This window comes from Aythya marila (genome assembly GCF_965140915.1).
Source record: "Aythya marila genome assembly, chromosome: 1".
In the NCBI taxonomy this organism is placed as follows: Eukaryota; Metazoa; Chordata; class Aves; order Anseriformes; family Anatidae; genus Aythya; species Aythya marila.
The window spans coordinates 41,711,546-41,739,167 of NC_139042.1; the positions used below are offsets into that span (position 1 = coordinate 41,711,546).

At 34.2% G+C, this 27,622-nt stretch overlaps 1 protein-coding gene across 5 annotated transcripts in view; it reads right to left on the reverse strand.

Annotated features, from left to right (window-relative positions):
* Positions 1 to 244: 244 nt before the first annotated feature.
* DACH1 (dachshund family transcription factor 1) overlaps positions 245 to 27,622 on the reverse strand; it is a 373,305-nt gene continuing 345,927 nt past the window's right edge. For all 5 annotated transcript variants that reach the window (XM_082769960.1, XM_082769959.1, XM_082769961.1 and 2 more), the window contains one exon: positions 245 to 2,992. In XM_082769960.1, coding sequence (XP_082626086.1) covers positions 2,955 to 2,992 — 38 coding nt within the window. In that variant the 3' untranslated portion in view covers positions 245 to 2,954. The remainder of the gene's footprint in view (positions 2,993 to 27,622) is intronic.

Below are 27,622 nucleotides of genomic sequence, written 5' to 3' on the forward strand. Positions count from 1 at the left end.
GTGCTTTTATGATGTTTTTCACCACAGTAATTCATATTAGAGATAGAAGCAGTTGCATGTTAAATAAAATCATTCAACATTGTTCTTCACACATTACAAAGAGCTGACTTATGTTGTTTTTAGATGCCTCCCATTAGAAAGTAAATATTCCTCTGATGTTATACATTTCAGAAAATTTAATAAAGATGAACTGTAAATAAAATCGCAGGGAGATTTCAGACAGTTTTATTAGCAGATTGTTGAAAAGAAAAGAAAATTAAATACAATAACAGTAAACGTGGTTCTCACATTGAAACCAGGCTCAAATAACTAGGCTACCATAGAAAAATTTCCAATTCTTGCATTATGATGTAAAAACAGATTTTTGTACAGATTTTGTACAACAAAATTTGTAATAACCTTTTTTTCATTTTTAGAAAACTTTAAATATATAGATAAAAATAGACAATTTTCATAGATCCTACATGAAGATGAGTATGTTCTGTTCCAAGGGCTTGCATAGAGCGCAAATGTGGTTATAATATAGAACAACTAGACATTAATATCTTTAAGATTACAAAAGCATATAAACAATATCATGAGCACAACTTTTCTTCTTAATCTATATTAAAAAAACAAAAACAAAAAAAAAAACTGTATAACTAAAGAGGGGCAAAAAATTCAACTTACGTTAATATCTCATGGTCTGTAATATTTACAGTTTTTAGCAAGATTCTTTCTAGACATCCAACTTATAAATTGGTTTCCCCATAATCCTTAGTATTTCCATTTATGTACCAAGCCAAACACTGAGGCATTCCCAAAGGTCTTGAAAGTATACACTGTAAAACTACTAAACCCTACTTACAGGTGACTCTATGCAAGGATCAGAGCAATGGTAAATGCTACTACATATTTCAGTTGTAGGCTTTTAATTCTCCTTCAGATATGAATGATTCAAAAGCTTGCCACAAGTTCATCTAACTTTACAGCTGTTAACCCTTTAAAGACTGCATATGAAAAAACTTGGAGTACAGAATCCCATATATGTTCAAGCAACTATGAAAAGTATGAAAGAATCATGGCTAGAAAATAATATGACTATAAAGTATTAGATAACATTATTTAATGAAAAATATTGCTCAATATTAAAAAAAAAAAAAAGAAAGAAAACACGACGTGAATTTGTATGTACATCTTTTCTATTGTTAAAAAAGGATCATGGTGAAGTAAAGATGAACCACACAAAATAAATGTGTACCAGTATTGCAAGGAAGACCTACAAACTATAATATAGAAGCTCAGTGCTAGTGTTTACAAAATGTTGTTGTTGTTGTAGTTTTTGACAAAATAATATTAATTTCCAATCAGAAATATTTTTAAAGAAATATTTGCTTTAAGTTAGGCATCTTAGACATTTAAGATTCTGATATGTTTCCATGTAATAAATAATATCTTATATGCATAAAACATTTAAGATGAAGAAAGAGTAATCACAAAACTTACAGGAATAGCGCTGATTCACAAAATCAGTCTTTAAAGGGGTAACCCAAAGGTATGCAAAGCAAAGAACATAATTTTTAGTAACGTAATAAGCATTGTGTTGCAGCTTACTTCCAGTTATCAGCACAAAGGTGAAAACACATATTGTAGCTTTCATAAAGACAGTGAAAATAACACATAACCACCCATCAAGGTGGGAGGGACAATAGACTTCAACTGTATCACTCAGTTCTACGTGGAATTGGACTGATACATCAAGTGTTTGCTAGGTTCTCTTTTTTTTTTAGCAACATTTACGTAATATGACATTAACATATAAAAATATTTCTGGCATTTTGACTTGCTGCTCAGCCACAGTCCATTCTTAACAGTGCACTAATCAGGGCACTAACCAGGGCTCAATATACAAATAAAAGTGGCTGATACAGAATTCTGACTTGTTACCAGATGCTTAAGATCTCATTCAGTAATACTGTGACTCCAGGACAAATATTTACATGCCTGCATGCGTTAAAACTAGAAAGTTGTCTTTCTGACCAACAGGGTGACAAAACAATATTATCTAAAATTTTCATTTCCTAAACGCTAGTTTTCTACTGCATACATAATACCTTCCTTGTGTGATTCATGTTATATACTGTACATGTGACCAACAGTTTAATAAGAAGCAAAGTCTTTTATTTCATAAACCCCTGCCAGTTTACAATGAGAAATTATTACTCTTTTTATTGTATTTTTTTATTATTATTATTTTAGGAAAAGAGACTTTGTGAACAGTAAAACAGTTTCTTTACATTCAGCACTTCTTTTCACTTACACAAAATTCCATTTTACTTAATGTAGTCTAACATACATGTGTTGGTCTCTTGGAAAGCATGTGGAAAAATGTCTTTAGAAGAAAACCCATGATCATAGTTTGAAAACTGAAGGTATCATTTCTTTCTTTTTCTTTTTTTTTCATTTTTTCATTTTTTTTCTTTTTTTCTTTTTTTTTTAATAAGAATCCTCTTATGCCCTCTCCAAGTTTATTTCTGAGCTGTCATGCTGGTTTCAGTATGATATAACAGTCCATAAGTGTACTTGGACACTGCTGGAAGGATCATTTGATGTGCTCAAATATAGAATCATCAGATGAGGACAGAGTTTGCATTCCTTGGAAGAGGGAATACTCAGCCTTGTTCTGACCTGTGTGTAATTTTAGTACAATAGTCCGGTGCACAGATGAAGATTTTTACTGTAAGAAGAATGCTACTTATGTACATTTACAAACATTCTCTAGATCTCCAGCTTGAGCCACAGGAGATAACCAAAGGAGGATGCTCTTGAAGAATTTCTTACATTACTGAAGAACATTGATGAATAAAGTTGAGGAAGTTGCCTTGAAAACACTTTGTTTCCACAGAACTCCTTATGGGTGAATGTCTTACTGCAAAGTTCTTTACCATAGCACAGGTATCTTCAGCAGGAAAAATTCAATACATGACAGTAGTTTTCAAATAAAGTCTTCCATCTAGAATATGAAAAACAAACATTTCCTTTATATAATTATATCTGCAATGAATCAAAAATAAGGGAGAAAAAACACAGGATTCAAAAACAGTGTAATTCTCTAAATTGCCACCTACCATAATTTGTGTTTTAATATTAAAAAATAAAAAATAAGAAGATTGAACACCATCATTGTTATTTCATGTGACAGTGGTCAAATTAACACCATTAAAAATTATACACACTTTTTAAGTTGTGAATACTGTAGCACCTCCTAAAGCTTTAATGTATGCTGTACTCATATCAGTGTGAGGGCACTAGGAACGCAGGTGGAGCCCCTGTGCATGTGTTTTTACTGATATGCAAACTTAACTGAATAATGCTGAACAGCAATTATTTCCTTCATGGTTGCAGAGCAAAAATACTCTTGCATGCAATTGTTAATACTCCCATCACTAAAGGCATAGCTCATACTTTCTGATTTAGTTATGTTGTTAAATATACCATGTAATGTAACCATTGTGCACATTTGTAGCTATTTATATAGAACCCAGTATACAATATTTAATCCATATCAGCGAAGTATAGCCTCCTTCTCCCATAAATGAGATTAACTGAACAATTACTATGTTAAAGATGTAAGCAAGTCTTTCTCACTATTCTTTTCCACCCAAGTGAGGAGCATATATTTAAGTGAGATATGTGTCATGGCGAGCAAGCTCACCCATCTAGTAACTGTTGACCTATATAACCTTGAAGAGACATAACATATTTTCACCTAATTTATAAATAGAAACCAAATCTTTCTTTTCTGGGAGCATAAACATCTTATGCTCATAGTAATACAAAATAAATAAATAAATAAATAAATTTAAAGAGGAAACAGACGATACATGCTTATTTTGCTGTACTGCAGAATATAAATTGTTTCTGTCTTGTGAGTAAAGCACATTGTGAAACATATTAATACTCCATGGTGCACAACTATGAAATGCTACTTATATTTCAGACTGTAATCCATCTGAATGTACAAGTAGTAAGACAACTCCTGAAGTCTGCTTGAACACCTTCTTTTGGACCAAGTGAAGTAGATCAGCATATATTTATAAAATTTCAGAGATTCTTATATCTGTTTTGGTTTTCTTAGTTTAACCTCTTACTCAAAATTGGTTTTTAAAATTTGTAAAATTTTGAATGAGATCTTATTACACAGGAAAACAGTTGTGTGCTAAGAATTTATATAAGATTACTGATTTTTTTCAAATGGTTAGTTATTATTGAAATGTGCTACTTCACTTCCACAGGCTTCCTTTAATTGCTGAAAGAAAGAAAAGTTTAACTAGAAATTATACAAGTGTACATCACATCTAACTGAATAAATACACCCCTTCTTCATACCCTTTTCCAGTTTTTACATGTATTGTCTGGTTTCTATCAAAACTGCACAGGAAAAAAAAAAAAAAAAAAAAAAAGTGTGAAAAGAATCTCTCCCACTTTTACAGTGATTCTTATCTAGTGTCCCTCTGGTTTTACACTTTAGCGGAGTGGATGATGACCTTCCCACCAGTTGGAGTGCTTCCACTCAGAACCATTTCTACATTCTCTTTGCTCTTTATAGTCTTTGTGTACTGAAAAGGGATTAAAAAAAATTGAGTAAGGCCTTAAAGAATTTTTTATTCTTCTTTGATGCATGAAGAGAGCTACTAAAATGCTTATGGGAATTCAGGAGAGAATAAAGCTTTGAAAGTGAACTTGGTGAAGCTAAAGGCCTGGTAAACCACCTAAAAGAAAACCTACAGCAAGTGCTGCAGCATGCCAGAGCTACTAGTGGCTATAGTCACACATAATTCTCCTACACATTTTGAATAAACACAGTAGACATTTACAGCACTAAAGCTGTCTGGATACCTCTGTACAAGAATTACTCTGTGTGTATACCAGCACTTTGGCGATCTTGAATGCTGACTTTCTAATGAGTGCTATGCATAATTCCCACAACTAAACATTAGGATAACCTACAGACAGTAACTTGTATTTTATTTTACTATATTAGGCCTCCACATGCATTTGTAAATGAAATATTTATTGAAACATTCTGAATTAAAATTACAGCTGTAGAAAGATGAATCCTTGTAGAAGCCAACAAAAGATCAACAATCTGGAGAGAACAGCAGTACAATTTTTAACAGCCTGATATATTTTACACTGCTTTAGAACCCTATCTGGCAGTGGTAGGAGATAGGCAGTCAATAGGAGATTTTTCATTATTAATGGAAGATGTTATCAGAACCAGTATTCTGTATCTATAGACAATGAACAGTAATAGAAATGACCAGCTTTACAAAGCATCTTTCTTACAAAGTAGGACGATTCTTTATACAATTTACTAACATTTACGATGGATACATACAATAAACATAAATCTTCCTGTTCTACTACCCAGACAACAGACTATTAAAAGGGCATCATCTGTATTCATAATAGACTTAAAATGTTATATAGGGACTCAGCAGCTGGTCTAATATCATTGCTAGGCTTCTTATGAAATATTCTCTATTAACTTGTTTGACTAATTTCCTTAGCATATTTTTCAGGATTCAGGATTCAGAATTCAGGAAGAATTTGACATTACAATCTTAAAATCAGTGCTGTCATGTTATGATGTAGATAAAGCACTTCCATGACTAAGTCATACTTAGTAAGAGTTTGAAATATGATAATAATTGTAAATTAATTCCTTTATTTTCTCAAGATTAATCACAGGAAAAATGAGGCATCAAATGAATATCCTTTTCTTTATAAAAGGTGGCATGTATTGTGCCAACATGGAAAAAGTCACAAAATAGAACTGCCTACCACCCTTTCAAAATAATCATGAGTTTGGGCAAAGAAGAAACAAAAATAATTTCTTTATACTTTTTGTCTAGTATGCTCCTGTCTGTAGCTGAGAATTTTATGTAGCCATTCATGAAGAATGTACACTGTGTAAAAAGCACTGCACTTCCAGAAATAAGATGACTTCAAACTATGGTAGGAAAAAGAGAGGTAACTCCCAGCTTTGAAGAGGAATAATAACTTTGTACCATGTGGTGGCCAAATGCTATAACTCTATCTGATTACTGTCCCTTTTCCTTTTCCAGACCCTATTGCCTTCTTCCTCACTGTTACCATCTTGGTTCTCACTGTCCAAAGGTTCTTCTAAATTACTGGAACTTCTCAGTGTTGTTTTCAAAGCCATCTAAATCACTTTGCCTCTAGGTGTAGCAAGCGTTCCTATCTGAATACGAGTGGAGCATTACCACTGATAGCCCTTCATGTTTTCAGGGCTAAAATTACAAGCAAAATCTACAAGTCATGACATAACTATTAATCCTAAATCCCAAATCATGAGCACACCTCTGCTTCCTGCCTGCAGATCTGCTTTTATTTGGTATATGCCTACGTTACATTACTTTCTATTGTTAGCAAATGCAGAATTTATTTATATGCATAAAAAACACTTTAGGCAAAACAAATATGGATTTTTCACATGAACATATATATATAAACATAAACATATACTACGCAAACTCTCTCACACACACAGTATTCTCTAAAAATGTTTAAATAGTCAATGTCCTTTTAGCTTGCTGAAAATCAATGATTCATAGTAAACTACCTCAGAATTATACACTTAAACACATAATGTAAATACATAAAATATCATTTCATTCAGAGGAATTCAAGCAAAAACACAAATTGGGAAGATACTGCTAAATTTCTAAATAGAATTGTGCATGATTAGCAGATTGTCATCTGTTTTAATTGTTCTATTGCAAATGGCAGTGTTCAACAAGATCACATAAGCTCATGCTTGTAACTAAAAGTGAAAACACTACTACTGTTAAATCTCATTTGTTTTGGGCTGTGGACTGATATGACAGAAATTCTAGCCAGAGTAAGGGAGAATTTTTTAGATCAACTCTTTTTAATTAAGACTCACTTTGAGGCTTTTGAATGAACATGCATGAGTAGTTAAAAGGTCATAAATGTTACAAAAAAAAAACAACAATAAAAAAAATGGATCTAGCATAAAAGTTTGCAATGCTGAAATAAATCATATGCCTTAAAATACATTTCCACAGAGATGTCAACTCGGGGATAATTCACACTACTGTTCTATGGCCAGCCTATAGTATATCTGTGGTCCTAACATTTTCTTGAGTTAAAAATATAAAGCCTCTCAAATATTATTCTCATTAATATGCATCCTTGTAAAATGATAAAATTCTACAATGAAAAGTTAATTGTGATTTTAGTTGCAAACAAAATAAATCATACATTAGAAGATAATGCATGTATTTCTGTCATTCACTGCAAGTCACATCAGGGATGTTTGCCATCCAAATACATCATATTTTAGACTGTATTCTGAGAACTGCTTTAAAAATAAACATGATAACAGTGATAAACATGAATATAATGAGTGAATACTGCAGTCTTTATGATAATCTGCAAATCAACATCAAAGGTGTGATGTCACACCTGAATTTAGTCAGAAGATACCACAGAAAAGAGTACTGAGGAAAACTCTCCACAGTACTTGGGTAAGGAGTTTCCTACAGTGAGGAGCTCTGGAATAAAAAGGAAATAGAAAAAAAAAATCACAGAATTTTTGGCAGAATGTCATGGACGGCTAATAGAAAGAAACCCACAGAGATTTTTTGATTAAAAAAAAAATGTATGAGAAGAAAAATGAATAAGGAAATCAGGAATCTCAATGGAAACTTTGGAAAAGTAAGATTAAGTTTGGGATTTATTTTGTTTGGTTGATTATTACTGGTATTATTTTTTATGATTTTAATTGGTGAGTCATAGAACAGTAAATGCCAGCCCACAATCCAGGAACCTTTACAACAAACTAGACCCAATTTTTGTCACTGGAATTCCTAATTATTATTAACATAATTTTGTCAAATATGCACAGGCCATTGATTAAAGTGATCCTCACTCAAAAAAGGTCTTAAGAATGTTTACATGGTAGACCTACTTAGCTATTTATGTTTTCAAAGTGAAGAACCCCCCATTTTAGATTGATTTCTCTCACATTAATAAAAATACAACTGAAAGAAAGGACAGGATCTCTATTAACAGCTCTGACTCAGAAATTATCTTTGACTTCCCTGTTCACCTCCCTGTTCTTCTGTCTTCCTTTAACCTTTCTCTTCCTTGTGTGTGGTGATGTTTTCTGTCTGTTTTATTGTTCTTAGCAAGGTACAACACTGTTATAGCTGAAATCTCAAAGGACTACATTAACAACAAACAAAAAAATAACAGAAAAAAAAAACACGTTGGAAGTCTATCACCACCACTGGTGACTGAGCTGATGTGAACTTAGATATCTCTTTTAAAACCACACATTGCAACACAAAATCCCCAGAACTAGTCCACATGCTCATTAAAGAAAAAAGAAACTTTGTACTGAAATTAAATATATGCTCACCACTGCCACAGCCTATAGCCATTCAAAAAATTGCTAACACCAGTTCTAGCAAGCTGATGTAATTATGAACTTTCTGACTCTCTCTACAGGAAAAGATAGGGTGGTAAGTAAATGAAATAATTTATTGTAAGTTAATGAAACATATTTTGTAACTTAAGAATCATTACAGCTCTCTTCCTGATCATTTTATAAGCTATAATGTAAGAGTGAAACATACCATGATCCACCCTCAATTTAATAGATTAAAAGAAAGAAAAGAAACAAAATATTGTGACTTAAAAGGGGGCTACTTTTATCTAAATAAAAGAAAAGCTGTTCACCTGTGCTAAAGAACATAACAAATTGTGTTTCCTTTTAGGAAGTTGCTTTATCAAAAATGGCAGCTATTTTCTCAGAAGTTATTTCCAGGCACTTGTAATCTAATGAGGTTTGTCCCTTTCAAAGAACAGTTGTACATGCATGCCTGAATGCACACAACCTCTTCAGCCTAGAGCTGATAAAAGCATCTGCAAGTCATAGCTCAAGCACATTTAAATTATATAACTGGTTGGTTTATTTGTTTTAATAAGATGGGGCAAATGTGAATCACAGTGTACTTCTAACCTCTCATTCAACCTGATGTTTTAATCGTTTGGAGGGAGAGAAACAAAACAAAAGAAAGGGATGGCAAACAAATGGTAATGATTCATGTGATATTTGATAAGACAGGAATGAGAAGTCAAAATAAAAGCAAGATTATTGTGACAGATGGAAGGTATCTAAGTCAAATTGTAACCCTTCTTTGAAAAACTTAAAGGAAGAAGTTAATAAAGGATAAAATCTGTTTTTGTATATTTTTCATATATTTTATTTAAAATAAAGACAAAAGAGGATGTATTTCCCACCAAAGCAGGAAGATAAAAATAGGAGTATACATTTTAAATAATGAGAAAACCATTTATGATGAGATTGATTCCTTTTCAAAGTTTGCAGAGTATGACATAGAATATAAAGCCCGCTTCTGTAAATGTAGTCAGGAAATCCACTGAACAGAACTTTCTGCAATTTTTCCTATAAAATGTAAAACACTATGTTGCAAGGGGAAAAGACCTCTCCCAATACCCGAGGTTAATCAGAACACTGAAGCTTCATGACTCAACAATGAAAAGAAGGGACAGAGGGATCTATACCGTCCTGATATTGTTACTGTTTGATCACATATTGCAGAACATGGTTGAATCCACTGCCCTCTTTCCAAGTAGAACAAGAGAGGTATAGGAGGGCTGGATCAACTGTTGAGGCTTTGAAACTTGAGCAGTTGAGCAGTTATTTGGAAATAAAAAAAAGTGCTTATCCAGTCTTTATGCAAAGATGGGTGTTTTCACACTGCATGTTCAATAAACTCATGCAAATAGGAAGTATGTAAACATATTTGGCCAAACACTATCCTAGTTTGCCCTTTGTATAACACCAATAAATTAGTTTCAAATTTGCATATTGTTATTAATCATACACCTTTCATTTCTCTATTTAACATTCATGTACAAATATATTTGTGTTAATACTCAGTGCAAATATTCAGGAGATGGAGATGTTCGTGCTTTTCTTTTTAAAATAATAATTTATACTTTGGATATTTTAATTCTGTCTGAATTTCCAGATTTAAAATAAATAAAAAATAAATAAAAACATGGATGTATAAAAAAGAGAGTAAACACTTTTTTTTTTTTCAGCTATTTTAACTATTGAACTGTTGGGTTCTTCTTTCAGAAATTTTATCATGTGTTTTAATCATGAATACATATTTTCATTACATCACTGAATACTGTGGGAGCAAACAAAGGTCATCAATCTGGTCTCTAGTAAACTGCTAAAGTGATGGACTACCTGTATATGTCATCTTCTATTATTTAAAGATCATATAGAACACACAGAGCTTGCCATTTTGAGCACTGAAAAGACTGAACTGGCAATGTGAGAAATTCTTTGAAAGAAATAGATTTTGAAAAATCACACCGTTTCTTATTGTTACCTTATGAACTTAGCTACCTTTTTTTTTTTTCCTATTCATATAAACAAAACAAAAGTACATCTAGAAAAAAACAACAGAACCTAAGTATTGTGGTCACTTCTATTTTGGGGGTTCTTGGTTGTTCAGTTGTTTGTTTTTGTGTGTGTGTGTGGCATTGCATTGTGGTCATTTCTTTTGGTGAAAAAAAAAAAAGAAAAAAAAAAAGAAAAAAAAAACACCTTCAATGGAATAATCATATGGAAAAGTTATTAAAGGACGTAGTCATAACTAAATATGATCATAGTGTGAGCTCACTGTGTTCAATGCTGTTTACCTGCTATCATATTTTCCAAAAGATAAAAATCTTTCTTCACATATATTTTTTTAGCAAGCCAATTAACAAGAAAACTTGAATCTGATAGCATAAAATTGAGAAAGAGTTGAGATCTAAATACTGGAATGTAGTTTATGACTGATATATTATTTTTTTTCCTTCTAAAATCTTGATGGAAACTGAAATTTTGAATTTTTTTTAAGTCTGATTTCTCTTCTTTCCACTTTTCTTCTCAAACCTAATGAAGGCAAGACAGTATTATCTTTTCTAGAGCTTTACCCCAGACTACTTAATGAAACACAAGAAAAGGCTTATTTAATAGTGTACCTAACATCTTACCTAATACTCATATGCAGTGTGTCTTTTCTGATTCACAGAATCATAAATGTATATTACTATTCCCTACAAGCTACTTTTATAAACGAGTAAATTTCATTTGATGTAATACCTTAATAATTAAAAGATAGACTAACGTTTTGCCGTTTTCAGATTAGAATTAAAACCCACAATTAATACAACAGTATGATCCAGCTTGTATTTAATTCCAGTTTCTGAGGTGTGATTTCAAATACTGCAAAAGTTATTCCACATTTCAATGGAAAATAGAGCCATTTAAAGAGATCTTTTAGTTTTACTACTTACATTACCCTACATATATCAATTACATTATATGTGGAATCTTATTCTAATATCAATATCACATTCACACTACATTTTTCTTTAATACCCAAACACCCATGTTCTCATCTGTGTGCTAAAACAGAATAAAGGCCCAAAGTAAACCATGAAGAAATAGTCACATGTAGACCAGGAAGGAAAGAAGCTGTAAAATATATAGATTGTACAGTGGCAAGCCTATGGAAAATCTATTAAGGATCTGTGGGATGTCAAAAGATATGCAACATAAGCTTGCTGCTTATAGGTATTTCGTATGAAAGCAAGTTTATGGCAGACAATGAAACCAAGCAGTCAGCTCTAGAACAGAAATGAGCAGTGAACTGAACTCACACATAATCCTTACTATTAAATAGAAATATGAATTGATCCTAATGATGATCCTGGGGCGTAGCATGAGCAACACAGCTTCAAAACTGAAAAAAAAAAAACAAAAAAACAAAAAAACAAAAAAAACCTTCAGGTATGATGAAGGCTTCAAGCTGAAAGATGTATATGGTGTGTAACCTAGTAGTCAGCTATCAAGCAACACTTAAGCCAAATGCGTTTACTCCTGTAAGGAAAGGAAAATACTAGCATTTTAAACTATAAAAGAACTCTGTTTCTCCGACAAGTACTAATGCTAGCTCAGACAAACTTTTTTCAATTCATAATTCACACTCGTTCCCCTAACTGACTGTAATCTTCTGTCTTGGACATATCTTCACATATGTATTTAAGAACAGTGGTGACAAGACAACCTTTCCTACTCCCTCTCAGTGGTAGCGTAATTCTGAATAGGTACCTCAAAATTACTATTCTTCCCTTACAGGGAAAAAAAAAAAAAATCAATTAGCCTTAAGGAGGCCAGGTGGTTTGAATTTGGCACAACTCTTTGCCAATAGATTAGTCAGGGCAAAAAAAATAAATAAATAAATAAATAAAATCTATGAATCTATGCCACACTGTGTCCTGGACACTAAACCATATCCCATGCAGAAAGAGAAGAGAGACCGGCTATATTAAATGCCAGAGCCATCTTAACCAATGACTCTGGAATCAAGTGACTACCTTGGAGTCAGTAGAACTGACCTGTGTAAAATATCTGCAGTGTAAAGTTTTCTTGCTTGGAAACATGATTTTGTCAAAACAGGGGAGATGAAAATGTTATGTCATGGTTGCTAATTTATTTTTTTCTTTCTCTTTTTTTTTTTCTTCTTAGTTTTGCACTTATACTATCTATTTTCACTAGCAATAGCACCAATTAATGGTGCTGTACAAGGCATTTTGCTGTACCTTTCCTGGAACAGTAGTTTAGTGTGCTGATTACACATGCTCAGGATGAATTCAAACAAGAATAATTTCAGAACAGGCTTCCAGTTTGATGCAAGGAAGAAAATCCATAACATGCAAATAAAACTCATTTACATGCTTATCATAGGAAGGAAAAACAAACAAACAAACAAACAAACAAAAAAAGATAATTCTTTGTAAATCCATTAAATAGTAGAGAGAGACTCAAAACATGTCTATTTTCTATTACAAGAACTTGATTCTGACATAACCTTCCAAGATGAGAGGTATTAAAATGGTCTTTAAGATAATATTTGTGAGATGATTGCCTTCAACTGCAAATTTTAAAACCCACTTAGTCCAATCCCTAATCTTACACCATTTTAGAAGTGAGTTAAGAACTGAGAATATCCTGAACATATATACTGAAATTCTGGTCCTCTAAAATAGACTTCGTAGTACATTTAATTTTAGCTGGAAAATCCAAGAATCATAGGTTTTGCTGTAACATGGAAAACCTACAGGGAAACCTTACTTTTAATTCCTAAAATTAGAATGCTTTTGTGCACTGAATTTAAGATCAAACTTTGGAACTATTACCCATTTGGAACTGGAAGAGAACTGATTTTTGCAAGTTTTATTAGTGTTTTAGCATTTCAATATTTTAGCACTGGGAACCAGATTGCTTATGATGGCATAGTTACTGCTGTGATAGACACTGTGACTGTCATAACAAATTTGATGATAAGGATGAAAATGGAATTGATCCTCTAGTCAGTTATACCACTTTTATGATGCTTCCGCTATTTCCCATGAAGCCAAGGAGTCTGATCCAACCACAATATTTTTATTTTCAATTCATCAGTGTGCCAACATACTGTACTCTCTTCAATACCTGAGAGTATATATCTTTGAGTCAGAGTATAAAGCTAAAAATGAGAGTAAATTATTGCTGCTTTTTATTTTATGTTTGTATTCAATATAACTTGATTACTTGAAAGGACTTGTAGCCAGCATATTGCAGTGTGAAACGATATCATGAAAAATACATATTGTTTAATGCAAGAGTTGCATGGACAGTTTGTTATAGGCAAAATTTGCAGAATCAACAAACAGACTAAATAAACAAGTCAAAATTTGAGTTATATAACATAGTATTATATATTTTTAACAATCTTTATTCTAATTTCATGCCCATAAACCAGCACTGTAAATTTCTTTGTCCTGACTTCGTAACAGTTTGTTTCTAAGGCTAGCTATAACATTTTGTTTTCCATCCTTTCTAGCATCCATGACAAAACACACTATTATGTTATTGCAGCTATTCCTAAGCTATTAGAGACTACATCACTTAAAAATAAATAAATAAGGCTGACAAGAATATAATAGGATTTTTTTTTTTTCATTTTAACATTACTTATACACATTTTCTGTTTCTCAACCAGGAAAAACAAAATGACATCACATTATCATTACATATGTTGCTGTCTCCCAGGATGTCCTTCAGGTGTTATGGAACTTTACAATGACCAAAATACTTCCTCAGAAGGGTTGAAATGCTAGAGATTTCTTTTTTAAAGCTAGTGTTCTACCCTGTAGAATATTTTTTCCTCTTTACAAGCCAGCTGGCAGTTCACTGGAAGAGTATTTGAGATATATATAACTTGAGATACTAATAAAGATGGGTTATGTTCCATACCAAATCCATTGGAAAGCTGAATGCTTGAATTTTATAAAGCCTAAATTGTTTGATATTATCATTCTTTATTATATTAATATAAATACAATCACTGATGGAAAATATTTTTTAAGGATTAAAAAAAAAATCATTGTTTTGTCATTTTCCAGTTAGGCATTTATATGAACATTACAGACTTATTAATAATTTATCTTAAAATATAATGCTATGAATATTTCCTATTTCTGAAGGACTTTTTTTTTTGTATGTATTTTGTTTTTGTTGTTTCTTTTCATCCCACTGGCAAAGAGAAATTACGAAAATTAAGATCTTTGGCCACTATAAAAGTACATTGTCAGATCCTTACCTAGTATAAATTTAGAGTTTCTATAGGCAAGGATTTTTTTCCTCTTCCCCTTCTCCTTCCCTTCCCTTCCCTTCCCTTCCCTTCCCTTCCCTTCCCTTCCCTTCCCTTCCCTTCCCTTCCCTTCCCTTCCCTTCCCTTCCCTTCCCTTCCCTTCCCTTCCCTTCCCTTCCCTTCCCTTCCCTTTCTTTCCCCTCTTCTCTCATCTCTTCTCATCTTGTTTTCCCCTACCCCTTCCCCTCTGTCTCTCCCCGCTTCCTTCCTCTTCCCCTCCCCCTCCCCTTCCTCCCCTCTGTCCCTCTCCCCCCTCTTCTTTTCTTTCCTTTTCCCTCCCCCCCCCCACCCCCCCCACACACTTTTTAAACACATGCAAAAGTAATACAGTAACTGAACCAGAGAGATATTTTAGGAAGGTGGTTGCTTCTCTAACTCTTAATACAGTACAAAGGGTTTTCTACCTCATACATCATCACCATACATTTTTATTTACATTTTAAGTCTAGCTGCTCTTTTGTCTAAGTTTGCCCATATTACATGAATGTTGAATTCTCATTCTTAATAGCAGGACTTTGGGGTCCTATGCCAGGGAAGTGGGGTTGGGGGAGTGGGGGGGAATGGGAAGGGTGAGAGGTAGGGAGCTTCAAAGTTTGGACCGGATGACCTTAGAAGTCGTTTCCAACCCAAATGATACCGTGATTCTATGACTTTGGACCATATGGTTAGTTTAGGATTATAAAAGTGAAACTACCACTTATTACACTAAAACATTGCCACTTACTAATACACTACTTCTGATCTAATATAGAATAATGAAGGTAAATGAGTCTATTAAATTTTTCTCATATGAAAATCAAGGCAGTCTGTCTTTATACAAAATTGTGACTATCAAGTCTTTCCTTATGAGACACGACAATATAGTTTTCCTATATTGCCCTGTACTAGATTTGAAAGTAATTATAATTATTTTATTGGTTGTAAAATGCTGTTTCACGTATTGCTCTCTTCACCACTTTTTTAATCCCTGGGAACAAGATCAGTCATCAACGACAATATAAAAGAAAAAGTTAATAACATAACTGAACTTCTATTATGCCTTTCATCCAAGAATCTAGAATACTTTACAAGCATTACAAAAAGTTTCACAACACCCTTGTGAGATACCAAAGCATTGGTTTCGCCATCAAGAAATCAGTAGATAAAAATTGTATAAAGATCTCATTGGTTCTGGATTGAGGCATTGGTTGAAATTTCACTGAAGCATGAAAAAAATGAGCTGTTCCTCTACTATATCAGTCAACAGCAAGACATCAGACTCAAAACATACAAGCAATACAAACGAATGATATTATTTTAATTCTGAAAATTATATTACTTAACTCTTTCTTGCTGCAAAATGTGACATAAGCAGAAAGTGACTCCTTAGCATGTACTTATCATGGCTGACACATTCTATGTTTATCCTTTCTGATTAGATTATCTTGGCCTACTTCAACTGCAGAACTAACTTATAGCATAGAAAAATAAAATAAAATCAATAAACAGAAGCTAAACCAACCAGCAACAAATAAGCTACTTTCTCACCTCTAAAAAATGAATTCTTTATTTCTGGAATTTGACTCAACTTGCTAAATTTTTTTGTGGATGTCTACAGAAGGGTACTCTACTTATGTTCCTTCCATAGACAAAAGATAAATATAAACACCTATTTTATGAAGTGATTAACTGTACAGTAGATATTTCTCTCCATTCCCTCCATAGAGGGTGTGGGGTGACAAGCACAGATGCAGATGTCTACATTGTAGACTTCTACACTTCATCACATTAATTCCAGCCCATGTCTTGTTTACAAGCAATGTTACATTTTAATGGAGAAACATTTACCAGTTGTCCATTACAAATTATTTATGACATTGTAATACAGTTACATTAATACGATGAAACTGTATTAGTAATATGATACCATTTTCCTATCTAGAATTTTATGAGATTGTCCTCCACCTCTTTTTCTACATCTCAATTTATATCCACTTTTGCTCTTATTTCAGAGGTTTTGGAATATTTCTTTTGAATCTTGCTTAATGCATTCACATGCCTCACATGATTGCATCCATTTGAAATAAATGTTGAAAAGCTTTGGGATTAATGCAGAATTCAAGTCATCTTTTCTACATGCTTTTTTTGTCATGCTTTATACAACTTTCAGAACTGCACAGATAAGTATAGAAACATTACTACATCAAGTAGACAAGAAATTGTTACACATTGCTATGTTTCCAGAAATGATGCACAACTGCTCACTTCCAACATCGGTAGTTACAAAAACTGACTGAAATTCAGCTGCTTATACTCTGTTTCCTGTCACAAGCAATGGTGACATTCTGAGGCAAGTAAAAATGAGAATACACAACCAATAAGGTTCATTGCAAAAATTTCCAACATCTACAATGTAGAAAGCTGCATTTGAAATACCTTTTTAGATACCCTTTGTAAATAAAGAGACTTGGAAGGCATGATTCATTTTCTTCAAAGACAGACGTCTACTACTCTCTACTGAGTTATAGGAATCCAGCCAGCTAGTTCAGATGAAGATATCTACCTCACAAATGTGTGAAGCAAAATATATCACTTCCACCAATATTGTTTGGGTATTTTATAGATAATCACATTGCCTCAGCAGCTATTCCACTAATTCCACATCTTTGTCATACATAGCAATATCTATACTACCATTATAGTATCTATTAGCAAAGTTCCACTATATTTTATCAGTTGAAAAAATATAGGATAATGTAGCAAATATATGACTCTGTATATAGTCTCAATAACTTAAACATCTTGTTTCTTTATTTCTTTTATACTTCTATACTTAGTGCTGTATCCTAAAAGCACTCTTAAACTGCTCCTACTTTTCTATCTCTGCATGGCTGGCTTTCCACAGTATTGCATGTCTAAAATGAATTCAAACACATTAATGTGTTTGAATCCTCTGTTCAAGAATTTAAGCATATGCTGGCATATTGAAAATGAATACAAATCCCATTGTACTGTTTCATTGAACAAATATAGTTTCTTTGTATTCTAAATCCCCAAACATTTCTTTATTTCAAGTATACTTTTAATATTCCAATAATATTGTACTTATCCTTGAAAAAAAAAAAAAAAGAAAGAAAAAGAAAAGAAAAGAAAACAAAAAAAGAAAACACTCAATTTCTCAAATCATATTACATGCAATGTTAAAATTTGTATAGAAGCTATTCTATTTTAACCACACTGTATTCTTTCTCCACAGTCACTATTTCCAACAATATTAAGTAGCTGACACATTACCTTGGGATGCTAGGTGGTCTCCTTTTTAAGTAATAGCCTTCACCTTTGTCCCTAAAAACTAATCATTGTTCTCTTAGATTTTTTCTTTTTAACAGAAATAGGTTTCTGCAATGTGCTTTATTTCTTTTCATCTCCTTACACTTCTATATTCAAATTTTGCATAAAACTTCATTTTTTTTCCCACTTCATATTCTCTTTCTGAATGGCTAGCTATAATGTCTTAGAGTTGCTGATAGTTGCAATCTGTCATTTAACTAGGTCCCCTGCAACTACTGTTTTTTGTAACCGTTACTGTCATCAGTCTTATTCCACACTCAGTCATTAAAAGTCAGACAGTAACTCACAAACTGTTTTTCCTCAATTGTCAGTCCAGCAGAATACAAACTAACCACGTCATGTACAAACTCCATCAGTATTTTAAACACTGTCTCTTTTTTTACCTGAAATAGGTGATATAAAAGTTGTTATCTATCACAGGGTAACAATGATGAAAATACCAAAAAGTTTACCTTCTCATCCACAGTAGTAAAATAATAACAAACATAAAAATGAGCTAAAAAATAAATAAATAAATAACAGGGAATTGGAGGCATGTAAAGCCCTTTGAAAACTTAGTGTATACTGAACAGGAGCTCTCAAATTTAAAATGTTGCTGGAGTCAAAATGACACAGAACGCACAATAATGTGTTTGCTTTTCAGATACTGTAGGTCTGAAGAGTTTTTTTTGTATACTTCAATTATAAAAACATTTAAAACATACAAACTTGTGCAATTTTTATTATAATGAAGATGAGAAGTTCATTAACGAAGATAAATATTTCATTAGATGTTAAATAAAACAAAGAGATTTTTTGGCTTCTCTCAGCACAAAATTCCTTTGAAAGATTAATTAATACATGCAAATTATGCAAATTAGACCCATGCAAATATTTTATGAAGACAATTAAGGGAACCATTAATTACTGCTTTTTTTGCTTCAGTGAGATTCATTCATTTAATTTTAATTTCACTTTAACTGTTTTGATGTATAATCTTGCAGCTAAGAACTTTATCTTTCCTAGTGGGTCACTTAAACTTATAAATTTCATCAAATGCGCAGCAACAAAAATCTGTAAAGATATTCTCTGGGCTGTGTTTAGTATCAAGAGAAATTTTTGACACAACGCACTCCTAGAAACTGCAAAACTGGAAGGGAATGTGAGCTCATTCTTGGACAAGGTTCAACTGCTGGAAAAGCAATTAATTTGCTTTGGCTGTGCTAATATAGGGGAATTAGAAAGTGTGACACAAGACAAATAGAAATAATTAGTTCTCCAAAATGATGTTCTCATTAATATGGTTTGAACTGTAGAAATAAAAAACATTATTGTGGCATGTCTGCATTCTGTCCCTAGCCACAGGAGGTAGAAAAATGCAAGATACAGCATTTTTTCACCTTTGTAGTTTGTATGGTAGTGGCATTTATTTATTTGTTTATTTTATTGTAGGCTTAAAGAAGAGAAAATTGTGTACCTAATTCTGTTTTCTAAAACCTACTGAGCTTCTATAGAGCATAAGAAATCCCTAAGTTTCTTAACTCTTTTCCTCATGAAAAAAATATGAAGCTATAAATATAACGGGCTAGGCTTTTGAGGACAACACACTCTAGGTGTTAAATTGAAACTTTGATTTCAATATTGTTCATTTAAACTATATTTTATGATATACAATATTGAACACATAATTTGAACACATAACTACTTATACTGTAGTTAAAGCTACTACAGCAAAAGATCGCTCTATCAAGAGTTTATGACATTATCTCCAAATATAATAAAGTTTTCTTTTTCCATTAAGTGAATAAATATGCTTGCATTTAACAAAGTATATAGAAGTAAATTTTCTGTTGCTAAATTTTCTGTTTCTACGAGCAATGAAAATCACTAGGTGGTACTCTTCACAAAAACAGACTGTTAGAAGACTGCTAAGAACACTTACTATATTTTATAGTTTGATGCAGAAGTAAGGGTGCCATTTTATGACACCCGCAAAATATTAAACTCCCACCCCAACCGCACCTCTCAAGTGATATGCCTCCCAGCTTTCTACCAAGTTCTAACTGAAGGCACCTCTCTGTGATAGTTTTTTCTGTGTATGTACTTTTTGTCTGGAGTCAGATATTAAACTGCGGTGATTTAATTTATTTATTCTTTCAGTTAGGTACCAAATCTGCAGCATCTGGCATCTGACTGAAATTGACATTTTTTTGTTTAAATATAACAAGGGGGGGAGAAAACTTTTGTGGTCATGCTTATTTCCTCTCCCCTCTTTCTCCCCTCTCCCCCTCCCCCCCCTTTTTTTTATATAGGATTACTGCCTATAATGCCATTAAGAAAATTCTAAAGCACAATTATCATAGAGGTTAAGCAAAAATGTCCAAGAAAATTTCTATAGCTCACAGTGTATAAATGCTATAAACACCATCTTAACCTCAGGGAAATGCATTGAAGGACTTTAACTTAAAATTAAAACCCTGGAAACTTTGTTATTCTTTGAATAGTTTTTTATTCTTTAACAATATGGATATAGTACTACCTTGTTGCTAATTTTGTAGGCATGTGCCATTTTAACACAAGATTGAATGACTAGAATATTTCCAAAATACAGGGGTGTCTTCCTTCACCTTAAATTCTGTTGGCAGTGAGCTTGTTTGCAAACTTTTGATAAATGTGGCTGTCTTGAATGACTTCTTTCTGTCCAAGTCTTATAGCTATCCATATCTTACAACTCCATACCCCACCTCTTAGACTTTTCTAGGCTAGACTTTAATACAAAGTTTTTGGTGTTCAGACACCATTCTTCCTTTGTTCTCCAATCTTATTCTCCATCCACATGACTAATCTCTTTCAGTGTGATCTTTTTGGTGTCTGCTTCAACTTTCTATTTTAGATTCTCTGGGCTGAGCTCTTCCTCCCAGTGTCTCCCTCTGTGTGGTTCATATCTGAGTAATCTAATTCACAAACTCAGCTATCATATCCATGTTGGAAATTAACATAGCTCTTCCTTTGTATTCCAGACCTATTCCCTTTTCTCCTAAAATCTCTGCCTGCTTTTCTGATTTTCTGTGTAAATATTTCTATGGTTGGAAAAACAGAGCTGGTAACCCTGCAATCCCTCAGAATTTTCCTTTTCTTCCTAGTATGACTCTTAGTCACCATGAACCACTCCTTTCATCCTGTCTGTCAGTTGAAGTTCAAAATCAAAGTACCTTGCCTGTTTGTCATTTTTGATTCTTAATTTCAACATAGCATTTACATTTATTTTCATAAAAGCCTCTGCCCCTCATCTCCTATCCTCACTAGCTATGAATTCACATTCTGTTTCTCCTCATATCTTGCCTTCTAAAGTTTATTTTCTGTCAGAGTGATATAAACAAAACCATATTGCAAAAATATTTTCCTAGTCCACTCTTTTGAATTGTCACTTGTACTTAATTCCTTCACTGGCTCTTCCTTTTTAACAACTAGAAACACAGTATTTAAATGGTTTTGCCTTACCCTTCACCTTGTGCATTACTCCTTATCAAAATCCTTCAAATTTGAGTGATGCTTACAAATAAGCATCCTTACAGGATTGTTTTGCTGTTGTTGAATACTATATAGTTGAATATGTTGTGAATACTCTTCTGTATAAATGATCCTTTGATTCTTCTTGTTGGCATAGTATACTTAAGGAGAACCTTGTATTTGATGTCTAAACTTAATGTTACATCTGTGTGTGATTTGACCACTTTGAAAGGAAAGCATGTACTGATGCATGCATGCTTAGTCTTTAGCTCCTGACATACAGAAAGCTAATACTGTTTTATCTTCACTTCTGTGAGTAAAAGAGTGTAGCAGGTATTGAGCCTGTCTGTACACCAGAAAGCTGAAGAAAGAAATTCAATTGAGTTCTGGGGTTAGGAACCTGGCAGATCTTATACAAATTAAATAATTCCCCATTAATTTACTCTAGTTTCACATCTTTTAAATGACGTTAACAACGATATTTAACTGAACTTGTTATATGTATATACCTAGAAGTAAGAGGAACTAGAGTTTATATCAGATCTTTTTATAACAGCTGAACACATAGGCCCAACTTGACATGTAAGAGGTAATTATAACAAATGGAACAATAATCAAATAATGCTAGGCAACATATGTTGTCGGATTTCAAATCTATGTCTAACAATGACCTGAAAAGACTTATACCACATGCACTGTGTCATTACTCTGATATTCAGAGTTCAGCCATCAGTGTGAGAAAGCATAGAACAAGCACAGATGATGTGTTACATGTATTTTGCTACCATGAAATCTTGGAACATAAATATTACCACCAATATTCAACTGGGAAAATTCCACCTACTTTTGCATATATCTATATATTGAGAGAGCATGAAGAAACAGGTAAAAGGGAAGGCTAAAATATGAAGGGCAGAATAAAAACTTAAGGTCTTGCAAGGTTAAGTTCAGTCCCCGATCTCCTACAGATTTCTGACATACCTGTGATCAAGATCCTTAGCCCCTCTATAAACGTAGTTGCTTTATTCTTCATCACAGCAGTATTTTCTGATGTGAAGATTAAATCCATTAAAGATTGCAAAGTTGTTCAGACATTACAATGGTAACATTTGTGTTGTCTTCCAAGTTACACCTGACATAGCTCAAAACAATTTATCTGAGACAGACCGTAAGGCTGCAAACTGGAATTATCATTGGAAAAAAAGGAACTATGTTGACTAAAACATGTGTTCATGCAGAAACATTATAGTAGATGAATTATCCTCTGAAAATAGAGATTCAGAGATACTGAATGCTTTCTTTGTTTCTGTCTTTGTTTCAAGGACTCCCCCCCAGGACTCCTCGACCCTGGAGGGAGGAGAAAGAGTCTGGAAAGTGAAGATCTCCCCCCTTGCTGACAAGGGAGTGGTTCGGGAGCATCTGAGGGGGCTCAATGCACACAAATCCATGGGTCCCGATGGGATGCATCCACGTGTGCTAAGGGAGTTGGCAGAGGTGATCAACAAACTGCTATCATCTTTGAAAGGTCCAGGAGAACAGGAGAGGTGCCTGAAGACTGGAGGATAGCCAATGTCACTCCGGTCTTCAAGAAAGTTGAGAAAGAGGATCCAGGAAACTACAGGCCAGTCAGTCTCACCTCTGTCCCTGGAAAGGTGTTGGAACAGCTTGTTCTGGATGCCATCTCCAAGCAATTGGAAGAGAAGAAGGTTATGAGGAGTAGTCAGCATGGATTCACCAAGGGGAAGTAATGCCAACCTCGTTGCCTTCTATGATGGCATCAACAGCTGGGTAGATAAGGGGAGAGCAGTGTATGTCATCTACTTTGACTTTAGCAAGGCTTTTGATACTGTCTCCCATGACATCCTGATAGCAAAGATGAGAAAGTGTGGGATAGACAGGTTGACAGTAAGGTGGGTTGAGAACTGGCTGACTGGCCGAGCTCAGAGGGTGGTGATCAGAGGAGCAGAGTCTGGCTGGAGACCTGTGACTAGCGGAGTTCCCCAGGGGTCGGTGCTGGGTCTGGTCTTGTTCAACACCTTCATCAATGACCTTTATGAGGGAATAGTGTCTGCCCTCAGCAAGTACGCCAATGACACAAAGCTGGGAGGAGTAGCTGACATGACAGAAGGCTGTGCTGCCATTCAGCGAGACCTGGACAGGCTGGAAAGATGGGTAGGAAGAAACCAAATGAGGTTTAATAGGAGCAAGTGTAGAGTCCTGCACCTGGGAAGGAAAAACCCAAAGTATCAGTACAGGCTGGGGGACAACCTGCTGGAGAGGAGCTCTGAGAAGGACCCGGGAGTCCTGATGGACGACAGGTTGACCATGAGCCAGCAGCGTGCCCTTGTGGCCAAGAGGGCTAATGGGATCCTGGTGTGCATTAAAAGGAGTGTGGCCAGCAGGTCAAGGGAGGTGATCCTCCCCCTCTACTCTGCCCTGGTCAGCCCTCACCTGGAGTACTGTGTCCAGTTTTGGGCTCCCAGGTACAAAAAAGACAGGGATCTCCTGGAAAGAGTCCAGCGGAGGGCCACAAAGATGGGGCCTGGAGCATCTTCCTTATGAGGAAAGGCTGAGAGACCTGGGTCTGTTCAGCCTGGAGAAGAGAAGACTGAGAGGGGATCTCATCAATGTATATAAATATCTGAGGTGTGAGAGACAGAGGGATTTGGCCAACCTCTTTTCAGTGGCTTGTGGGGACAGGACAAGGAGTAATGGTCACAAGGCAGAGCACAGGAAGTTCTGCACCAACATGTGAAAGAACTTCGCGGTGAGTGTGACAGAGCACTGCAACAGGCTGCTCAGGGAGGTTGTGGAGTCTTCTTCTCTGGAGATATTTAATGCCCATCTAGACGCCTACCTGGGCAGCCTGCTCTAAGGAATCTGTTTTGGCAGGGGGGTTGGACCTGATGATCTTTTGAGGCCCCTTCCAACCCCTTCAATTCTTTGATTCTGTGATTCTGTGATTCTGTGAATATATAATATTAAAGACTATTTTTGAACTAGTTAACTCTAGTAAATTTATGAAATTAGTGTTTTCTCATGAATATGTCCACATTCTAAGAACCTTTATTCACAAATATGTTTTCTTTCATATTTATTCACTATTTTATTTTGTTTCAATACTTATACTTATTCTACCAATTGAAAAGAATCATACACTCTTAATAAATGAATTCTCTTGAATCTCTGAAAAAGTTCACCTTTACTTTTTTAGTTAATTCTTCATATTACTCATGAAACCTTCACAGTGAAATTATGTTTTTTTTTTATTTTTTGCAAATGGAAAAAAGAAAGCAGCTGTGAAAATATTTCAGTTTTGAAGGTTATTCAGATATATAAAGATGTTTTCAAAGAACTGAGAAAATATAAAAAATATTCTATGTCATATTAACAAAGTTCTGTGCTGACTTATTCAGACCCAATTCTCCTCTTGGCTAAAGCTTATCTGAGCTTAAATTAGTCATATATGTTAAAAACTGTAAGAAAAAGTATTAGAAGATCTTTTTAATAGTCAGTGTGTTTGAGCTTCTTTTATTAAAAAACAAACAAAAATATTTTTTTCCACATCTCGCATTTTCATAACTCAGCGAAACACTATTTAAAACACAAACTAGTCCATAGATAGGAAAGCAAGATATACAGAAATTATTCCATGAATATTTGTATGTTTCCAGTGAAAATGTTTGAGGAAGAGTAGTGTAACCCTTCCATTTGGAAAAAAAAAATGTAATAATAAATAACTTTTTATTCATAATATGTAATAAGTCAGAAACTTGCATTAATTGTTATCCTGAATGTAATATGTTTTTAGTTGTTCTAAATGAGACAAAAGGACTTGATTCAACAACTTCATTCAACTTTCTATATTTTGTGTGTCTTCCAGTTGCTGCTCCAGAAAGTCCTGGATTTTTCATACACCTGCTTAACCACAAGTGGATGTCTCACATGCCCTGAAGAATCTCAAATCTGCCTGAATAATATATTTTTTTAAGATTTCTAAGATTAAATGTTAAGATAACTGTATCTTATCTTCTCTCTGAAACCTCTTTTCAGAGTTTCAGACAAGAAGAAATGAGGTGGAAAACTGATGATTGATGCATCCAAAGAAGCATGACTTCAAAGAAGCTGATTCTCCCTCTCTCTCTCTTGTGAGACCCCACCTGGAGTACTGTTCTCAGCTCTGGGGTCCACAGCACAAGAATAACATAGAAGTATTAAAGGGAGGGCCACAAAGATGATCAAGGGGCTAGAGCACCTCTCCCATGAAGACAGGTTGAGGGAGTTTGGAGTTGTTCAGCCTGGAGAAGAGAAGGCTATGGGGAGACCTAACTCCCCATAAGTTAAGTCATTAGGGAGACCTAGTGGCCTTCCAGTACCTAAAGAGAGCCTAAAAGAAAGCTGGAGAAGGACTCTTTATCAGGGATTGTAGTGAGAGGACAAGGAATAATGTTTTTAAACTAAATGAGGGTAGGTTTAGATTAGATATAAGGAAGAACTTCTTTCCTCTGTGGGTGGTGAGGCACTGGAAGAGGTTGCCCAGAAAAGCTGTGGATTCCCCATCCCTGCAAGTGTCGAAGGCCAGGTTGGATGGGGCTTTGAGCAACCTGGTCTAGTGGAAGGTGTCCCTGCCCATTCAGGGGAGTTGGAACTTGAAATCTTCCAACCCAAACCATTCTATGATTCTATGACTAGATGCCTTCCCTTACATGGCTTGCTAAGAAATTATCTGTTTTTCTTGCTTCAATGCAGGTGGTGGCTAACAGTCAGAAAGGCCACTGACCAGGCTAGATGTTTTAAATCTGATTGAATTTAAAAATTGATTTGAATTTGAAATCTTGAATTTTGACATTTATTTTGACCAAAGCTTCAAACACTTTCAGGAAGAAGACTTGGATCTCCTTGTGAAACAGATTTCCTCTTATGTGTGTGAAAGAGATAAAGTAACTTACTGACTACTAACTTGTACTAGAAGTTCTCTAAAGTATGATACTTTTCATAGAACTGAAAATTATTGCTATTATTTTGACATAGGAGTGTCAAACTGGCATATGAGTGACTACTAGCAGGAGAAGATCCTTTATAAGAGGGTGATACACAAGCAAGAGGTGGGTTTTGTTGTTGTTTCAATCTGTATGGTAATTTAAAAAAAAAAAAATCCAAGAAAAAATCTTTATGACATACATTACAGCTGTACTGCCACTTCCCAGTACTGGTCTAAAAAGTAGTAAACACATTGTGGGGGTGGGGTGGGGAGGAAAAGGGTCAGCCCTCTACACAGTGTAGAGGCAAACACTGATAAACAGAGATTACAGTCATCAGATTTAGCTCTCTCAACCTAAAAGGCACAGGATTATAGTTTCATTGTGAGTGAACTAGAAATCCACTTTGTTTTTATCTGTTTCATGATAGGCTACAGAATTCACTGAAATGATGTTGGATTTTTTTTAATCAAATTTTCGTTCTGTATTTTAAAATGTCTTTCAATTCTTTCTTTAGAAGTGAAAAAAAAGTGATTTCAGATGAAGAGACTGTGTTAGAAATGTTTATTTTTACCAGCCTGTTCAGGTTTGTGCTGCCTTCTGAGGGTGAAAATGAAGAGAACTGTGTAGTTATGGCAAACATAAATACATAGGAAGGTAGCTTGCAATGCCCATCTTTCGCACATAGCAAGATAACATCAGAAGTCTGTTAGGTAAGAACTCATCCATCTGTCCTTTGAATAATATGAACTTGGAGTAGGTAGGAAGTAAGAAATGAATGAAAATAAAAGAAGGCAATTCTGTATGCAGTCTTAATCTCTTTGGTCACAGTGTGTTTTATTTAATATTCTCATTGTGCTGAATTTTCCCACTTCACTCTGTTTGTACTTAGTCATTAATTTTACACAGTTGTTTTAAAATTGCACTAAAGTACCATGTTGGAAGAAAGCCCTTGATTGATTAATCATTTATCTCAGTAGAAAAGCCATGAACAGATTTGATTTT